The sequence below is a fragment of the Vipera ursinii genome, assembly GCF_947247035.1.
Source record: "Vipera ursinii genome assembly, chromosome: 1".
NCBI lineage: Eukaryota > Metazoa > Chordata > Lepidosauria > Squamata > Viperidae > Vipera > Vipera ursinii.
The window spans coordinates 28,841-46,257 of NC_139512.1; the positions used below are offsets into that span (position 1 = coordinate 28,841).

Here is a 17,417-nt window from a genome sequence, read left to right on the forward strand (position 1 = left end):
GTCCTTCGCGCTTCCGGCGGAGCAGTTTGCTTGTGACACAAGCGCCCGAGAAGGCGGGCGGAAGCGAGGCGCCGCGGTTGTGATGGCGCCGGAGAAGCCTTTGCGCCTGTGAGGAAAAAAAAAGGGCGAGAAGGGAAGAGGGCTGGTCAGGAAGTCCCTGTACTTTATTAAAATGGGGGAGGGTCTCGGCAGGATTAAAAATCAAGGTCCTGGTCTTAATGGGAATGCGAAAAAGGCCGCAAAGGACTGAGCTTTGCTTCCTTTCTCCAGAATCCACTGGTCGTTTGGAAGGTGGCAGTTTTAATAGCAGCGTTTCTGATTTGAGGATCAAAAGATCCCAGGTTTGGTCTCCATTTGGTGCTCGAAAATTGACTTAAAAATCTTGGCAGCTGCTGCAAAAAAAACAAGCCAGCTGGGTGGCGAATGATGTGATTCTGGAGCATAGTAGCCACACCTGGCCTATCTCTTCATTTGAAGATATTACAAGATGGAGGAGCTCACGCTTTTCTTGAGCTCTGGCTACCTTGGGAATGGAGATATTTCCTGAGTTGCCTGGCTCACATCAGCGCATTCTTCAAAACAGCCACTCAACAACCCTTTGATCAGTAGTTTTGTAGATTATTTTAACCACCACCCCCCAGGCTTCCCTGCCATAGTTAGTTGATTCAGGGACTCTTTCTCTGCTTGAGACTTGCTTGTTTCTTTCCTTAGGTTGGCCTGTGGAGATGTAGAAGGAAAATTGGGAGCTTTATATTCCAGAGTTCAAGCTGTTCAGAAGAAAAGTGGAGCATTTGATGTAAGTTTGCCTCCGTAGGATAATATCCTCAAGCACAGAAGCTTCAGAATGAAAAATGCCTCTATCTTATATTAGTCCTTCCAATCTGCCTCAGTACCTGCCAAATGAAGAATCAATTCATTTTTTTTTATGTCAGCACTGGATTCTCTTCTTTTTCCAATCACCACTTCGTTTATTCCTCCTTCTAGAAAATCTGAGACGCTTCATAGAGAAGGTGGAACCTGTCAGACCAGCAGTGGCAATTCCACTAATGGAATGATATGATGGGATACAGTTCCAAAACTGGCATTTCATGTAGCTGATCAAAACCCCTTGCTACAATATGTCATAATAATGATAGTTTTTTGATACTGCACAGGACTATTTGTATCACTTCAATAGATTAAATTATTTTTAGTAGCCTAGGTTCTCTAGGCAAATTACAGTTAATTTAAAGCATTATGATAAAACAATGAAAATAGTGCACCACTTTAAAAGATACCAGCAGAATGAATTATGGAGAAAATACACAAATAAAAGTATATTAAAGCTACCCTTGTTGAATTCATCATCTTTGTTTCTGCTTTCAAAGAATATTTCACTATGTTGTCTCAAAATTGTGTTTATTTTTATACTTTTACACTATTTTAACCCAAACATTTCTCAGCATTTTGTCCATATTTCAAGTTATTTCCTTAGCTGCCCACTTGATCTTAAAATTAGCTTTTTATGACTGAAAAGTGAAATTTTTATATCTTACCTGAAAGGGAGAATATTTAAATAAGTAAATGTGCACCTTAGTTCTTTTCTTTTTTAAAATTCAACCACATAGTACTGATAAACAACTATTATATTCAAACGGCCTTGCTGAAATAACTAGGAAGGCCATTGTGGTATCCCAGATTGAGCAGTCAAATGTATAAATCAGGGAGCCCTTTAAAGATGAAATGTTTTCACCTTGATGCATCTCTTTGGTTTATTCCAATCAGTATTATAAAATTGTATGAAATGTTTTTACAGTTTCTTTTGTGTGTGGGAAACTTCTTTGGCTCTGCTCAAGATTCAGAATGGAAAGATTACCAAACAGGAGCAAAAAAAGGTAAGGAAAATGACTGTCCAATAGGATCTGTGGCCTTTGCAACTGACAGTTGGTCATGTAGTAGAATCTTTTCCACAAATCTGTCACTGCAGCTTAGACCTCGTTTTTACTTACATAATTAGCCTATGTCTGGACTGTATCACTTGAGGAAATTGGCTTGCTGACTCTTCTATAACAAGTGAAAATTCTTTACCATAGGAATTTTGACAAGGAGAGATACTGACATTTGTATACCAAAATCAATTCAGATAAATTCTCTTAACATTTCTATAAGGTACTTTATCCCACATTTTTGAACCAAAATATTTCTCTTCTATTCCCTACTCCTACTGATAGATACTTTGATCACAAATTAAATGTGCATACTGCTGGTTTTCATATCAAAATAAACATCTTATTACTTTAATATGTATTGCATAACATTCTATATCAGGAGTGTCAAACTGCTGGCCCATGGGCCGGACGCGTTATCCGGAAGCCGCACTCACCCCATTGCTGGCAAGGGCAAAACAGTCCCGATACGTCTCGCGACGTCACGAGTTTGACATGTCTGTTCTACATGTTTACCTACAATTTTGTTATTAAACTACTTACTCAGAAGCTCACAGAGTATATACAATCTCAAAAGTAGAAATGTTTCAATTTGATTCAGGCCAAATTATGACTATATCAGATACACAGAGAAATAGAACAGCATATTGCTGCACCCACTGGAAATGAAACATCAGTTGACTTCTGCGCCCACACGAAAAATAGAGAAAAACCATTTAAAATAGAAGCCTTATATGTTTGTAGTGAACAGAATTATATAGTAGTTATATATTTGTGTTGTGTTGCTGTTCAAAAATACAGAGAGGATGCTTTTAAATAGCAGATAACGGGAAATCCTCACTATCATTTGCATGAAGCACAAAAATTCTTCTTCATTGCTCTACAGCGTATACTGGAATGGCAAGGAATTTCTTAAATAAAAAATAATGTCATGTAAAATAAAACTTTGACTTAAAACATTTTGCTCATACTAAATAGAATGCATTTCTGTTGTTATTTTTTTTCTTTAATTGTACTTTTGGGGAAAATTCTTTTTTAGCTCCTATACAGACATATGTGTTGGGTGCCAATAATGATGAAACCGTGCATTATTTTCCTGATATCAGCGGATGTGAACTAGCTGAGAACATCACTTATCTAGGTAACCTGAAAGGTGTTTTTTTTAATGACTTAAGTTTGGGGGTATAAATGTGAAACCACTGAAGTTGGAATTTCTGCCTTCTCCAGGATTCTCATATAAGCTTCTTGTGGTAACGTGATAAGACATTTGCTAGGCATAGTTGAGCACTGGCTCATATGATTCCCAATGTTAAAGGTCTTCTTAAGCCCCTAGGACAGGGGTGTCAAACTTGCCACGTGATGTATCGCGACTTTTTTCCATTGCTGGCAATGGGGTGGACACGGTTTCGCCATGATGCATCTGGCCCACGGTCCGACAGTTTGACAGCCCTGCCTTAGGAGGTAAGAAAATGCCGATTGTTCCTTGGCTAACTTCCTCTTTGCTTAAATAATGTCCTTTTTTAAACATGAGAATGAATTTTCTGAGATGTACACAATTATTTCCTCATTTCCCCCAAACAGGGTGAGACATCTATTCATTGTAGTTTTGTCTAGCTTTTATTTGCAGTTTGGAAAACTGGTAGCATCTGTTCGTGCCTTGGAAATTGCAAGGAACAAAAGACATTTTGTTTTATTTATTTATTCATATTTTTACACTGGTCAGTGAAAAACAAAATATGCAAATTAACAATTTGTTAATACTAAAAAAATTAATGATAAAAGGCACAAATAGAAAAACAAGATTAGGCAGAGGGGAGCTGTTAATTACCTAGGAGCCACCTAAACATTTTGCCAGTCCCCTAGTGTCCCCAAGCCTGCTGACACAGCCAGGTCTTGAGGGATCTCCAGAAAGCTAAAAGGAATGAGGACAGCCTTACTTCAGGGTAAGAGATGTTCTATAAAGTGGGAGCCACAGCGAAAAAAGGCCCACCAAAAGAAACACCCTAACCCTAGTCAATGGGGCCCACAACCGGCCTTATCAGATGTAATCTGAGAGAGGTATGCTTCTAGTGTTTCAGTCCCATGCCATGTAGGATTTTAAAGATTGTAACCACTGCCTTTAATTCAGTGTGGAAAATGCAGCTCACAGAATTGAGGTGTAACATTTTTGTGTGCTCCCTTGACTGGCTTCCCTTTCTTGAGCTCAGGATGGAGATGGACGTAAGGCTTAGGTTCATCTAATCTTGCAACTCCAATTCATTGTTAAGAAGAAAAAATGTGACATTTCTTCAATCTTTTCTCCGTTTGACTTTTTAAAGTATGATAGACTGCCACTGAATTTACATGTTATGCTAGTCCAGAGCACAAGACAGTTGAAATATGTGTGGATCTAGCCACTGCGACATTCACATGCGTCTTCTGTAAAGACTGGGCAAGGGGCAGTTCATATCTTTCAGCACAAAACAGAGATGCTCCTCTATCAATTAAAATACATAGTTTGGAACCGTGTATTCTTTGCAATTGAGTGTGCAATATGTAAGATCTGTAGCCATTTTTGAAGCATGTTTCCTACAAATTCTCTGGCCTGAATTATGTTCCATTATATGCATAGGGCGCAAAGGTGTCTTCAGCGGAGCTTCAGGACTTCAGATTGCTTATCTCAGTGGAGCTGAATCCACAGAAGATCCAGCTCCTGCACATTGTTTTCGTGCTAAGGATGTGATTGATCTCAAGACTTCCTTGCAATCCACCTCAGAATTCAAAGGTGTAGACATCTTGCTCACCTCTTGTTGGCCCAAAGGGGTAGAGACCTTTGGCAACAGCCCAGTAAGTAGTATATTGAAAATGAAAAGGAATTGTATGATAGGATTTAGGTCTTCCATAAAGACTCAACCTCTGCAGCTGGAATGTACCAGATTGGCAGTGAAAGTAACTCTGATCTTTAGCATAAACCCAGTAGAAAAAGCTGACTCTAAACTAAAGAATGAAACAATAAAATGTGTTAATAATAACCCATGGTAAAATGTAAGAATACTAAATGCAAATCAGGACAAGAATATAGGAAAACTATTACTGTTCTCACAGGAACTTTTAAAGAAATGTTTTCCTTTTTGAAAAGTCCAGTACCCACTCTGATGTTGTTTATTTAGAAGAGCTGGGAAGACCTGGCTCTTCAGGCTTTGGCAAGGAAGAGTGAGATTACTGAGTATATTGTGCTTGCATTCTTCTTACTTTTAGATTTTTATTCCACCTATCTACTTCTTCCTCCCCCACTCCTTGTATGCATGTGTAAAAATAAAAAGGCAGCCAGCATTCCAAATTCTCTTGCCTCCTCTTTTCCTCACAACAACCCTGTGAACTGGGTTGAATTAAGAGAAAGTGACTGACTGAAAGGCACCCAACTGGCTTTCTTGCCCAAGTGAATGTAGAACTCACAGTCTTCTGGTTTCTAGGCTAACACCTTAATCTCTACACCAAACTGGCTTTATCTTTTATGTGTTGTTGATCTGAATATAATTTCTTTGATTGTTGTGAGCCACCCAGAGTCAGGCAGGACACCAGTTTAATAAATTGTTTTTTGATTTAGACCAAGCATTATTGATATATTGTCTATATATAAATCCACTGTAAATAAAAGTTAAATATTTGTGTGTGGGTTTGTTTTTTTACAGGGAGATGTGAACTCTAAGAAATGTGGTTCAGGGTTAGTATCTTTACTAGCTGCAAGTTTAAAGCCCAGATACCATTTTGCTGGTCTTCAGAAAATCAATTATGAAAGGCTTCCTTATAGGTATGTGAATCCTTGAGTAATAACTGCTGTACCCATTAAAACCATTTTTAAAACTGCAGCCAAGTTATCTCAGTACATTTGTTAATGAAGTTATTTGCATAAATAGAGCATGAAAAAAGATAAGCTAGGTCAGGGGTGTCAAACTGCCGACCCGCAGGCCAGACACGTCATCCAGAAGCCGCACCCAACCCATTGCCAGCAATGGCAAAACCATCCCGATACGTTGCATGATGTTACGTGACGTCGCGGGTTTGACATGTCTGAGCTAGATCAAATCAAATCCCATCATATATTCTGTTCCCACAGTGACTAACTGCAAGTAGCCCCGACTTACAACTGCAATTGCAACCAGGATTTCCCTTGGTAAGCAAGGCAGTTGTTAAGTGAGTTGCACCTGGTTTTGTGACTGTGTTTGCCATGATTTTGAAGTGAATTACTTGCAAGTGAATTGTTATGTGAATCATGCAGTCAATAAATGAATCTGGCTTTCTTCTCCCCCCCCCCCTCTTTTCCACCACCACCCCCATACACGTTGGCTTTGCTCATCGTTATCTAGCTGGCAAGTTCACAAATGGTTATCACATGACCCCAAGTTAATACAATTGTCATAAATACATGCCAATTCCAAGTGCCTGAATTTAGATCACGTAGCTGTGGGAATGCTACAACAGTGCAAGGACGTGGCATACATTTTTCACATGGTTGCTAAATGAATGTTTGTAAGTCAAGAAGTACTGTAATTACTTACAGAAAACCCATAAGCAAGACCAGAACATGCCAAACCTTTGTCATAACCCAGGAATCTGCCATGTGAAAACATGCCTCTGATATTGGAGATAATATATAGTTATAAATAGTAACTTTTTATAGTTTTGCCCTCCATTGTTCTCATAAACAACTTTTTATGGAATTGGTTAAACTACATGGACAATTTTATCTGAAGTTCATGTTGCACATGAACATGTTATATAGACTGAAGCTTCTAGAATCAAACAGAATTTTTGTGGAAAAGTTGTGGCATCTCTTTTCTTCGAGGCAACTGAATATCTTCCAGATCAGGCGATGTTTTCTAAAATCTGTAAAATTCTTTCTACAGGAACCATGCTGTTCTTCAAGAAACCGCACAACATGTCAGCAGATTCATCGCTCTGGCCAATGTTGGCAACACTGACAAGAGAAAGGTGAACAAAGACTTTTTTTGCCTTTTCATACATGAACTGAACAGAGGAATAATCAAGTTGTATACAAGCTGATAAATTTCTTGACCTAAACAGCACAGCTTAATTTTGGTCAAGAAATTTGACTACAATAATACTTCCGTTAAAGCAAGCCCATAAGTTGCTTTACATTTGATGTTTTGCATTGAAGGATGAGATAATTCTTTGTTAATTTCTTTTTTTTAAACTGCTTTATTGGCTTTCATATATTTTGTCTCACAGATCACAAAGCCCACAGGTTTATGCAGGAGTATCTAATAGATAAGGGCTTCTGAGCATATTGGAAATATAGGCAATCTCACAAAAAATTATATGCTTGGCATGGCCATTAGGCACATTCCTACCAGTCTCTCCCTTGGTATGGCCAGCCTTCCTTTAGGCCTCTCTTTCAGGTCCCTACAGTCTTTCCTAGTGTCCCTTGTGAACTGTCAACTGCCTCTGCTGCTTTGCTACTTCACTCATTTTTGTATGACGTGGTTTGCCAATTGCAGTGGCTTGCCTCATGAAATCTGGTAAGCCAAAACCAAATTGACTATATATGCCTCAAGGCAATGTGCAAATAAATACCGCTATTTCAGTTAGTACAATCTGTTGCAATTGGGCTGGCCCTACCTTTTTGACGTGCGTGTATGTGTGTCTACATCTGCAACTTTGTTATAACTGCCATGTTGTGTATAACGCACAATTTTCATTGGATGAGAAAATGCATACTTCGATCTTCTATTCTTAGAAAGTGCTTAACCATTAAACAGAACCCTGCAGTTTTTTTTTTGCTGTAGCTCTATTCCTGTCTTGTGATTCCTTTCAGTATCTCTATGCGTTCAGCATTCTTCCAATGAATTCAATGGAGCCTGCAGAACTCATCAAACAGCCCCAAGATACCACTGAGAACCCATACCGAAAGACTGGGGATGGAGAAGGTTTTGCTTATCAGTTACCAGATACAAAGGTAGAAGGATTCAGCATTTATATTTTCCAGTCTCTTAGGCCTGCTGAACTTGTAATACAGTTTTGGATGGTCTGGAATAGCTACACCCTGCCACTGCCTCTGATGAAGGGATTCCAGTTCTGGTATCATCCTCTTGGATCAGACATGTGAAACACAAGGCTGCGGGCCACATCCAGCCCACCATGTGGTTCCGTGTGGCCAGGGAACCTGCTCGGGAAATAGTGAAGGATCAGCCTGCGGCACTTCGACCCAGCCCAGGCCAACCAGGCACTGATCTACCACCTGGTGCCAGCCATCAAAGCCAGAACATGCTCAGCCTTAGATCCAGGGGACAGCCCTGGAACCAGCGACGGGCGCCCCCGCCCCACCCTCTGGGCACACAGGCCAGCAGAATTCAGTATCCCTGCTGGCTGTCTTAACCCGCAGGCTGACTTTATCCAGGACGCCGGCGCTGGTCATTTACTGTGCACATACCCAGGGAGTGGGGCAGAGATAGCAAGGCAGCTCCTCATTGGTTCCAGGACAGCCCTTGAATGTAAGGTTGAGCACGTTCTGGCTTTGATGGATGCAACCAAGTTGTAGATCAGCGCCACCCCACTCCCACCAGCACCTCCATGGCCTGTTGGCTGGCCTAGCCTCATAGCCACAAGACTTCCTTTTCACCCGTGTGGGATAGCGACGGCCGGTGGCAGCATGGACACTGGCAGTGCTCGCAATCTCTCCCTGTCCCATCACCCCTTCCTGAGCACAAAAGAAGGAAAGAGATGAGAAGGAAGGGAGGGTGGGAGGGAGGGAGGGAAAAAAGGGAGGGAGGAACGGAGGAAGGAAAGAATGGATGGAAGGAAGAGAGGGAGGGAAAAAAGGGAGGAAGGAAGGAAAGAGAGGCAACTTGGTTGGAGATGCCCCAATTCATGCAGTTCTGCTTCAATCCTGGATCCATTGAGTTGGGCTCAAAGGAGAAAGCAATTTTGTGCTCTCTTTTGTCACAGACAGAACTTTATTGGCAATCTAAGTTAACATTGGTATTCTTGAATTGTGAACTCTTAGGAAAGTGTCCCCTCCTTGTTTGTTGCAAACAGCCATTTCTGGTGGGGAAAACAGGACAAAGCAAGAGTGGGGTAAAATATTTTCCTTTGCTATATTTCCAGTTTGAATTAGACCAAGGAAGGATCCCCAGAGGAGAGCTCTTTTAAGGATTATGTATTAATAGAAAGGCAACTAACTAATCTCTGTTCCTAAAGGCTAAAGCTCTTGCACATAAAAACAGAGGAGCTCTGATCAACTATCACAGCCACCATTTTGACACTTTTGCTGTACTGTTGTCTGTACTATACTGTTGTCTAAATGCAAGCATGGGATAAACTTCAGCCTGGTTTGTCCTCAGTCTTTTAAGTGGCCACAGACTACTAGCAAAAGTGGCATTGGATCACAAGGCAAGGAGGCATCAAGAAATGTTTCCCCTTTTGCATTTGAGCATCCAAGAAGGGACGGGAAAGGAGAAAGGGAAAGAGGAAAGACAAACAAAAAGAAGGAAAGAGGGGAAGGAAGAAGAAGAAAAGGAGAATTGAGGGAAGGAAAAGGAAGGAAGGAAGGAAGGAAGGAAGGAAGGAAGGAAGGAAGGAAGGAAGGAAGGAAGGAAGGAAAGATTATAATGAGAGAAAGGAAGGGTCTGAGGAAAGTCCTGCCTTAGCACTTGGCCCCAAGCAGCCCTGCTGCCCTTTTGCCATCCCCTTGTCCCCTCCTCCTGACCGCCTGGTGGTCTCCCATCCTATCACAGAGGATGCTTTGGTTACAAAGCCGGGTCTCCTCGCAGGGAGAGGGAGTGGGCCTCCCTCTGACCCAGACATTTTGCCCTCCCGCACACACCCTGAGCAGCTTGGCCAAGGAGAGTGAGCCAATCAGCAGCAGCCTTGAGGTGGAGGTAAGCATAGCCGGGCACCTCCTTGGGAAAGGCTGGACTGGGCGCTTGCCCTCCACTGTCCAGGGCTCTGGGCAGCCTGCATCACTGGGGGTCCTCCCCATGGCTTGAGAGGGACAGCAAGGCTCCTCTGGTGGACAAGGGTACAGTGCTCACCTTCCTCGCCTGGAGACCATGGATCCCCCCAACCCCTGCCCAGGCCACCACAGGCACCCCCGGACACGAGTGACGTTGAGCTGGCCACGCCTACCCCGGCCCACCCAAGGTCAACTACAACCCTGATGCAGCCCTCAATGAAATGGAGTTTGACACCCCTGTCCTAGATAGAAGTGTACAACTTTCTTTAATGAGTCAGGCCTCTTCTGCTGGACGTTGGTAGGACCGTGTAACATTTGGAGTAGATCTATGGCTGGATGCATCACCACAAACCAGACACTCATACCCATTTCCTTTCTTCTACACGGCACTGATTTTCCCTCCTTTTTTGGGGGTTAGTTAGTTGATCCTAGGCAATTTTCCAAATTTCCTTAAAAATTCTGGGTTTATAACATTCCTTAGAAATAAGAAACGCTACGCTTATTCTTTTTATTTCACGCACATACATACGCTTCTTTTGTATTTGGGACTCCTCATGTTCCAGCTGCTTCTTTAAAAAGAGCTTTAATCCCGATGCGTAACATGTCAAGCTGAAATACACATGAAAACATTTTTTTCTGGATTTCTCCTTTGCTCTAACAGCCAATTTTGCTTTGCTTCCAAAGGAGGAGCCTGCTAGCCAATTTTTTTTCGATTTAAGCAACAAGCCTAAAGGAAAGAAACGACCTATGAAAGGAGAAGAAAGACAGCCACCTAAGCGGTCACCTTTCAAGCCCCGTGAGTACCAGACTCATTTCTCTCTTAAATATTGGAGCAAGAAAGAGGACAGGGCTACAAACTGGCCCAAACCAAGGTTGGCTACGTAGTTTTCATTTGTTTCATTTTTATTTATTTGAAAACTGTTCAGGGGGGACCATCAGATTTAATACATTTGCACAAAACAACTAAGGTACTTGGAAAGGTCCAAAATGACTCACCTCAGTGTATTGATAAAAGACTTTGATTCGTTTGATATTATTATTGATCTGAACAAACTGAGACAAACTCTTGGCTGTACATTGAGAGATACTATCTAGGAGAACATTTTAAGCATTTTCCTTAATGGTCATCTACTGCTCCCGTGACCAAGGATTGGGCATTGTATAAAAGAGCCCACCAAATGAATATATTACAGAACATACTGTGTTTCTCTGAAAATAAGCCTGGGTCTTATATTTAGTTTTGGTCTAAAAAGACCCATTAGGGCTTCTTTTTGGAGGGTGTCTTATTTTTTTTCACCACAAGGCCCAGCCTGACCGGTGCCCCCACCCCACTAGTCAACTCTGGTTTCCCTCGGTGGGGGAAGGAAAGCTTTGGAAACTGCCTTTTCATTTACATTCCTCATCAATATTTATTTTATTTATTTTATTTTTATTACATTTATATCCCGTCCTTCTCTGAAGACTCAGGGCGGCTTACAAGCTTAGCAGTAGCCTTCATTCTATGTATATGCCTGCTTGTTAGGGCTTTCACACACACCCCAAGCGGCATTATTACAAAGTCAGCTTATTGCCCCCAACAATCTGGGTCCTCATTTTACCTACCTCGGAAGGATGGAAGGCTGAGTCAACCTTGAGTCTGGTGGGATGCGAACCTGCACTAATTGCAGGCAGCTGGTGTTACTTAAGGAGGCATTAGCCCACTGCTCCACCAAGGCTCATATTGTACTCTGTCCCTTTATTTTTCAAAAAAAATGATTTATATTTACCACGATTAGCCTCCTTGATCACCAGTGGGAAGGTGCGGTGTGAATTCTGCGCATGAGCCGCGGAAATACAGACACTGGCACCCTCAAAGCTCTCGCCACTTCCTCGCTCGTGGCGCATCACTGCTTTGCAGGTGCGTTCAACTTTGCGGCTCAGCTAAACTCTTCAGCTGTGGTGGGCCGCAGTTCCCATCAGCTTCAGGAAGGCTGGGCAATAGAAACCAGCTGAAGCAATCCGGCTCACCCGGGGTCAGGTTGGCCGTCCGAGGTCCCTTCCAACATTACTACTACTACTACTACTACTACTACTACTACTACTACTACTACTACTACCATTATTATCAATATTATCATTAACAAATAATAAACATGTTCTTGGAGGGATTCCCAAGCCTCGGAGTTCTGCTTTATTTGTCTCTGTCTGTCGGAACCTTGACACTGAGTTTCTTATATCTTTTTTCCTCTGACTTTAAAGCATTGCCGACAGCTGCCTGCTGGTTTTGTCTTGCCAGCCCAGATGTTGAGAAGCATTTAGTGGTGACCATTGGCACTCACGTAAGTATCTATTTTCCAAAATCTATGCTTTAAGGATGAGAGGATTAAATTATACATAATAGAAGTTATTCAAAATATACAGTAGATTTGGACTTTGTTGGAAATGTATACAGAAGATCAGTGGCAGCTCTCTCAAATATTGCTCATTCATCAAACTGATGTGAAATATACTTGTTTTTCATTCAGAAAAAATATTCATAATACATGTTTCTTGTCACTGTTAATCAGATGTTGACACTCTCTTTTTCCGCAATTCTTTTATTATCGTTTGGCAATATCCTGCACAATCTTCATTGCATTTAGCAATAATCAGTTTTCTCTCTGCTTCTTTTGTCAACAAAGTGGCATAAAAACTTCTAATAACGACCTTTTAGTAGTTAACTCTTGACTGTAATTTTTGTTTCTCTGCGAGTGGAAAGATTCGGACAACATTTCAGAATGTTGATACTGTTCCTATCAGTTTAACATTAAGAGCACGAAGAGATTGGCTAGGCTAGGGAATGCTAATGATTCTCATCGCTGTTTCTTGGCTTCTTTTCCTAGTGCTACCTTGCCCTTGCCAAAGGGGGCTTGTCACCTGATCATGTCCTTATTTTGCCCATTGGACACTATCAGTCAGTGGTCGAGCTTGCTTCAGAAGCCGTGGAAGAAGTTGATCAGTACAAGTCTGTGCTGAAAAAATTCTTCAAAGCCAAAGGAAAAAGGTGTGTGATTTATGAAAGGAATTATAGGAGTCAACATCTCCAGCTCCAGGTGAGGCATTTCTGTCTTTGCAGGATGTTTTTAACAACAACGCTTAGTGAAAATTTCTGTATATTTTGCATATGATTTGATGGTTTTAACAGCACTAGGAGCCATGGAATATCCTTTTCTTCAGTATAAACCTTATCTGTACATTCTCTTCATAGACAGTGTTCTGCTTATACCAGTGTTTTTCTAGTGATATATTGTGGTAGTTTCTATCTGGCTGACCAGAAACAGTCTCTGAACAGCATCTGGCTACCACAGAGAATATAAGTGAGGCAAGAAAACTGAGGATTCCAGAAGGAAAACAAGTCCTCAGTACTTCATCTCCCACAGCCAATTTTCACGTTCATAAGTTTAAGACTGTAAGAGAGGCATTTGCCTTTCATCATGATGATAATCTTTGCTGAGGGCCCTCTTTGGTCCCAATGATGGAGCTCCTAATTTGCCTTAAATATTGCTTTTTTAAACTTCCTTTTTTCATTCCTAAGTGCTGTGAAAATATTCTTTTAGGTTGTTCCTGTACCCCAGACCTATTGTACTACTGAAGACATTAAGGAAGCCTTCATAAGTCAAGCAGAGGAACGTCACATTGAGCTATTAGAGATACCAGAACATTCAGCTCTCAAACAAGTAAGAGTTAAGCCATTGCTTCTTTTGTTCATACCAGAATGTTGCTGCAAGGGATTCAGGGAATGCAGGAGTTGGATCTCAACCTAGCATGTTCTTTTATGTGCCCTTTCCTTTTATTTGTAAGCGGATGGCAGGATATTGAGTCAGCAACTTCAGTGTGTGTTTTTATTACATGTTATATACTGTCAGTGAGGGTTTCCTGCAGCAGGCTTCTGCAGTCTGAGCACTCTCTAGCAGCATGGTCCTCAGTTCCAAATGTTCAGCCACAGCTAGCTATTGCCGCTGGCAGGTAATTCTTGCAATTAAACTACATGCATTTAAAAGAAAACCAAATTAAAAATATCCCTTTCACAACACCTCTTGCCACATGTTCTTCTGTAACTTAACGATCCTTTTTCTCTCACAAAGGGCATCTGTGCCAGTATATCTAAATGTATCCAGAATAACCAATGCAAAATTACCAGCATCAGTTTTTAAAAACATACATAAACTTCAGTTCCTGCATGTATTTGTTGTAACTTGTCAAAAGTTGCCTTTTGAAAAACACCTATGAGTTTGCAAAAAGGAATTACAGCATTAATCCAGTTTTGTCGCATCCTGAATGATGGGAATAAAAAATTGCTTACTGTGCAAAAATCCAGCTGCACCACAATTTTGGCACTTGCTTTCCTTTTCCTGGCAGCCTAGTAAACATGCTTCATAGATCGTGTATTTTTTTATCATCCACACAGACTCTTCTTTGCAAGGGAATGGTCAAAATATTGCTACATGGAAATGCTTCTTGTCTTTCAGATAATTCAGCCAGGGACACCATATTTTTATGTTGAACTTGATAATGGAGAGAAACTATTCCATCGTATTGGCAAAAACTTTCCCTTGCAGTTTGGAAGGTTAGTTTATTCTACTTAACCTTATTTAATCTCTCTTTAATTTTAAAAAATGTGTGATTTAAATAGCTACCCAAGTCACTGATTGACTCTGGGCAGCTTACATTTGGATAGAAACATAAAAAACATAGGAAATAAAAGCAAAGCACAATAAACATCCAGAAGCAGAAAAAAGAATAACAAAAAGATTACAGAATAACCAACTATTTCATAGACCAGAGGTCCCCAACCTTTTGGGCACCAGGGACCGGTTCTGTGGAGAAAGGTTTTTCCACGGACTGGAGAGTGCGTGGATTTGTGTGCTGCCTGCATCCCATGGTTGGGGCTTCGCTTTTTTGTGCAGACCGGTTGCTGGCATGCCGTGGTCCAGTACCAGTCCATGGACTGGGGGTTGGGGACCCGTGTCATAGACCATTCAGAAGCCAGTGGTTCTGGACTTTGCCCATCAAATGGAATGAAAGAGTGTTGTAGAGGCAAGCTGTAGCTTTATAGTTGCTAACCCCTGTCTTTGTTCTCAGTTGGGGTTACATCACCATGAAACTAAACATTAAGAAAACCAAGATCATGGCATCCGGCCCTCTCAATTCCTGGCAAATAGATGGGGAAGAAATGGAGGTAGTGACAGATTTTATTTTCCTGGGCTCCAAGATCACTGCAGATGGGGACTGTAGCCAAGAAATTAAAAGACGCTTGCTCCTGGGGAGGAAAGCCATGGCAAATCTAGACAGCACACTAAAAAGCAGAGACATCACCCTGTCAACAAAAGTGCGTATAGTCAAGGCTATGGTCTTCCCAGTTGCAATGTATGGCAGTGAAAGTTGGACCATAAGAAAGGCTGAGCGCCAAAGAATTGAAGCCTTTGAACTATGGTGCTGGAGAAGACTCCTGCGAGTCCCTTGGACTGCAAGACGATCAAACCAGTCAGTCCTAGAGGAGATCAACCCTGACTGCTCCTTAGAAGGCCAGATCCTGAAGCTAAAACTCAAATACTTTGGCCACCTAATGAAAAGGAAGGACTCACTGGAGAAGAGCCTAATGCTGGGAAAGATTGAGGGCAATAGAAGAAGGGGACGACAGAGAATGAGGTTTCTGGATGGAGTCACTGGAGCAGTAGGTGTGAGCTTAAATGGACTCCAGAAGATGGTAGAGGACAGGAAGGCCTGGAGGAACATTGTCCATAGGGTCGCGATGGGTCGGACACGACTTCGCAACTAACAACAACAACACCATTTTTTCCCTTTGGCGTCTCTTCCTCCTTGTTAGGTTTCATTTACCCTTCCACATGATACTCGAGTGGAGACATAGATATCCAGAAAATCAAGTAGCTTTTGGAATACATGGCTAAGCAGTCTTCCGTAATGGGAACTTGGAACACTATGACAGAGTAACGCTAGTTTGTATTCTGCCGTTTTCCATAGGGAGGTGCTGGCCAGTGAAGCCATCCTTGGCATGCCTGAGCGGGCAGACTGGAGAAGCTGCCAGACAGGACGGGACGAAGAAACTGCTGCAGCCCAAGACTTCCGTCAAGCCTTTGAGCCCTTTGATTTTGCTCAGTCGGATTGAGTATCTGAATGGAAGTGGGAAAGCTGTCTTGGAGAACAGCTTTCCTTTGAAGCTTCCTGTCCAGCCAGAGGAATTTTGCACGGGTTGGAGTTCACCTTTCCTGCTGGCTAGGTCATGAAGGTCCCGCCTTTTATATGACGGGAACCAGTGCTTCCGCTGAAGATTATTTATGAAGTCTTGCTGGTCTACAATTCGGGTCTCATTTTGTCTGCACTTACTGACCTGTGGCTTCCAGAAGGCCTTCAGAAGAGGGACATGCAAAAGATTTTCTTTTGCAGCTGACCTCTCTATTCCAGCCAGTGAGTTTAGGAGCTATGAATCCTCCTAGTTTGGGGAGGTAGTTTAAATCCTCTGATGTTGGAGGTAGATTTGCAGTGTGCATCACACAGTACCCCAAGTTCTTGTGCTCTGGCAGTAAATCACTACTATCTAGGTGATGCACAAAAACAGAAGAACACAATCTTTGAAGGCAGTGGAAGCCTCGGCACTCTCCTGTACAAATGGAGGAAGGGTTGAGAAGGCTAATGCTGGTTGCAAACTGATCGTGCAAAGGGGGAAAAAAACATGCACAGGCAAGGAACATTTTGTGTTTTACGAAAATAAGGAAGTCAGATGTGCAATGCAGATAAATAATCACTGCTGACTCAAGTTTTCTGTTCATTTCCAAATTTAACTGGGAGACTGAGAGGGATTGTGAATTGTAAGGTCAAGCAAACTCCTGGCTTAATGAACAGCCTTGGACAATGGTTAAAATATTTTAATGGTTTGGTCAAATGAATATTTTAATGAGAATGTGATTTTTTTATATGTGAAAATTAGATAAAATATTTTCTTGTCATCAGCTGCTGGTTAGCTTTATCAGCCGGGAATACAGTCATCTATATGAGCTCAGTTAAACTTTTCAACAAATCTGTTACTTTTGAGGAAGTGATCGTGATTTATGGGGAAATTATAAGATCTCATATATTACAGTAATAGAGTCATATGGGGTCCGTTTCTTATGGTTTACTTAGAACTTCTCAAATATGACAAAGCAGCCTTTTACTTCTTTCAATAATTTCCTTGGACACCTTATTCAGCCTAGGAATCCAAATTAAAGTTTCTCCAATAAATGGCAATGTGGTCTTGTAGCATCCAGTAAAGGAACGCTTCTAATTAATTGGTTTCACTGTTAAACTGTTCCTAATGTTAAAGCATTCAGCCAAAATGAGCTTATAGGCATTGGGGGTGATATGCTCATATTTCAATTTAAAATGATCTACTCCGTTTTAATATATGGCTACAAGAGGTAGACTTTGCACAACAGTAAAAGTTTTGAACTTATCGTGCTGGAAGAAGCATATAGGTAGTCCTCAACTTATAACAGTTCATTCAGTGATCATTCAAAGTTACAATG

The 17,417-nt window shown here is 41.5% G+C and overlaps 1 protein-coding gene across 1 annotated transcript; it reads left to right on the forward strand.

The window, feature by feature from the left end:
- The first annotated feature begins 47 nt into the window (after window positions 1-47).
- On the forward strand, window positions 48-16,912 carry CWF19L1 (CWF19 like cell cycle control factor 1). Its single transcript, XM_083368155.1, has 14 exons — window positions 48-108; window positions 712-796; window positions 1,796-1,874; window positions 2,965-3,066; window positions 4,537-4,751; window positions 5,597-5,715; window positions 6,812-6,896; window positions 7,741-7,881; window positions 10,561-10,672; window positions 12,115-12,194; window positions 12,738-12,947; window positions 13,452-13,571; window positions 14,364-14,461; window positions 15,877-16,912. Exons 1-14 carry the CDS (start codon window positions 83-85, stop codon window positions 16,019-16,021), a joined length of 1,617 nt encoding a protein of 538 aa, XP_083224281.1. The 5' UTR covers window positions 48-82; the 3' UTR covers window positions 16,022-16,912.
- The last annotated feature ends 505 nt before the right edge of the window (window positions 16,913-17,417 follow it).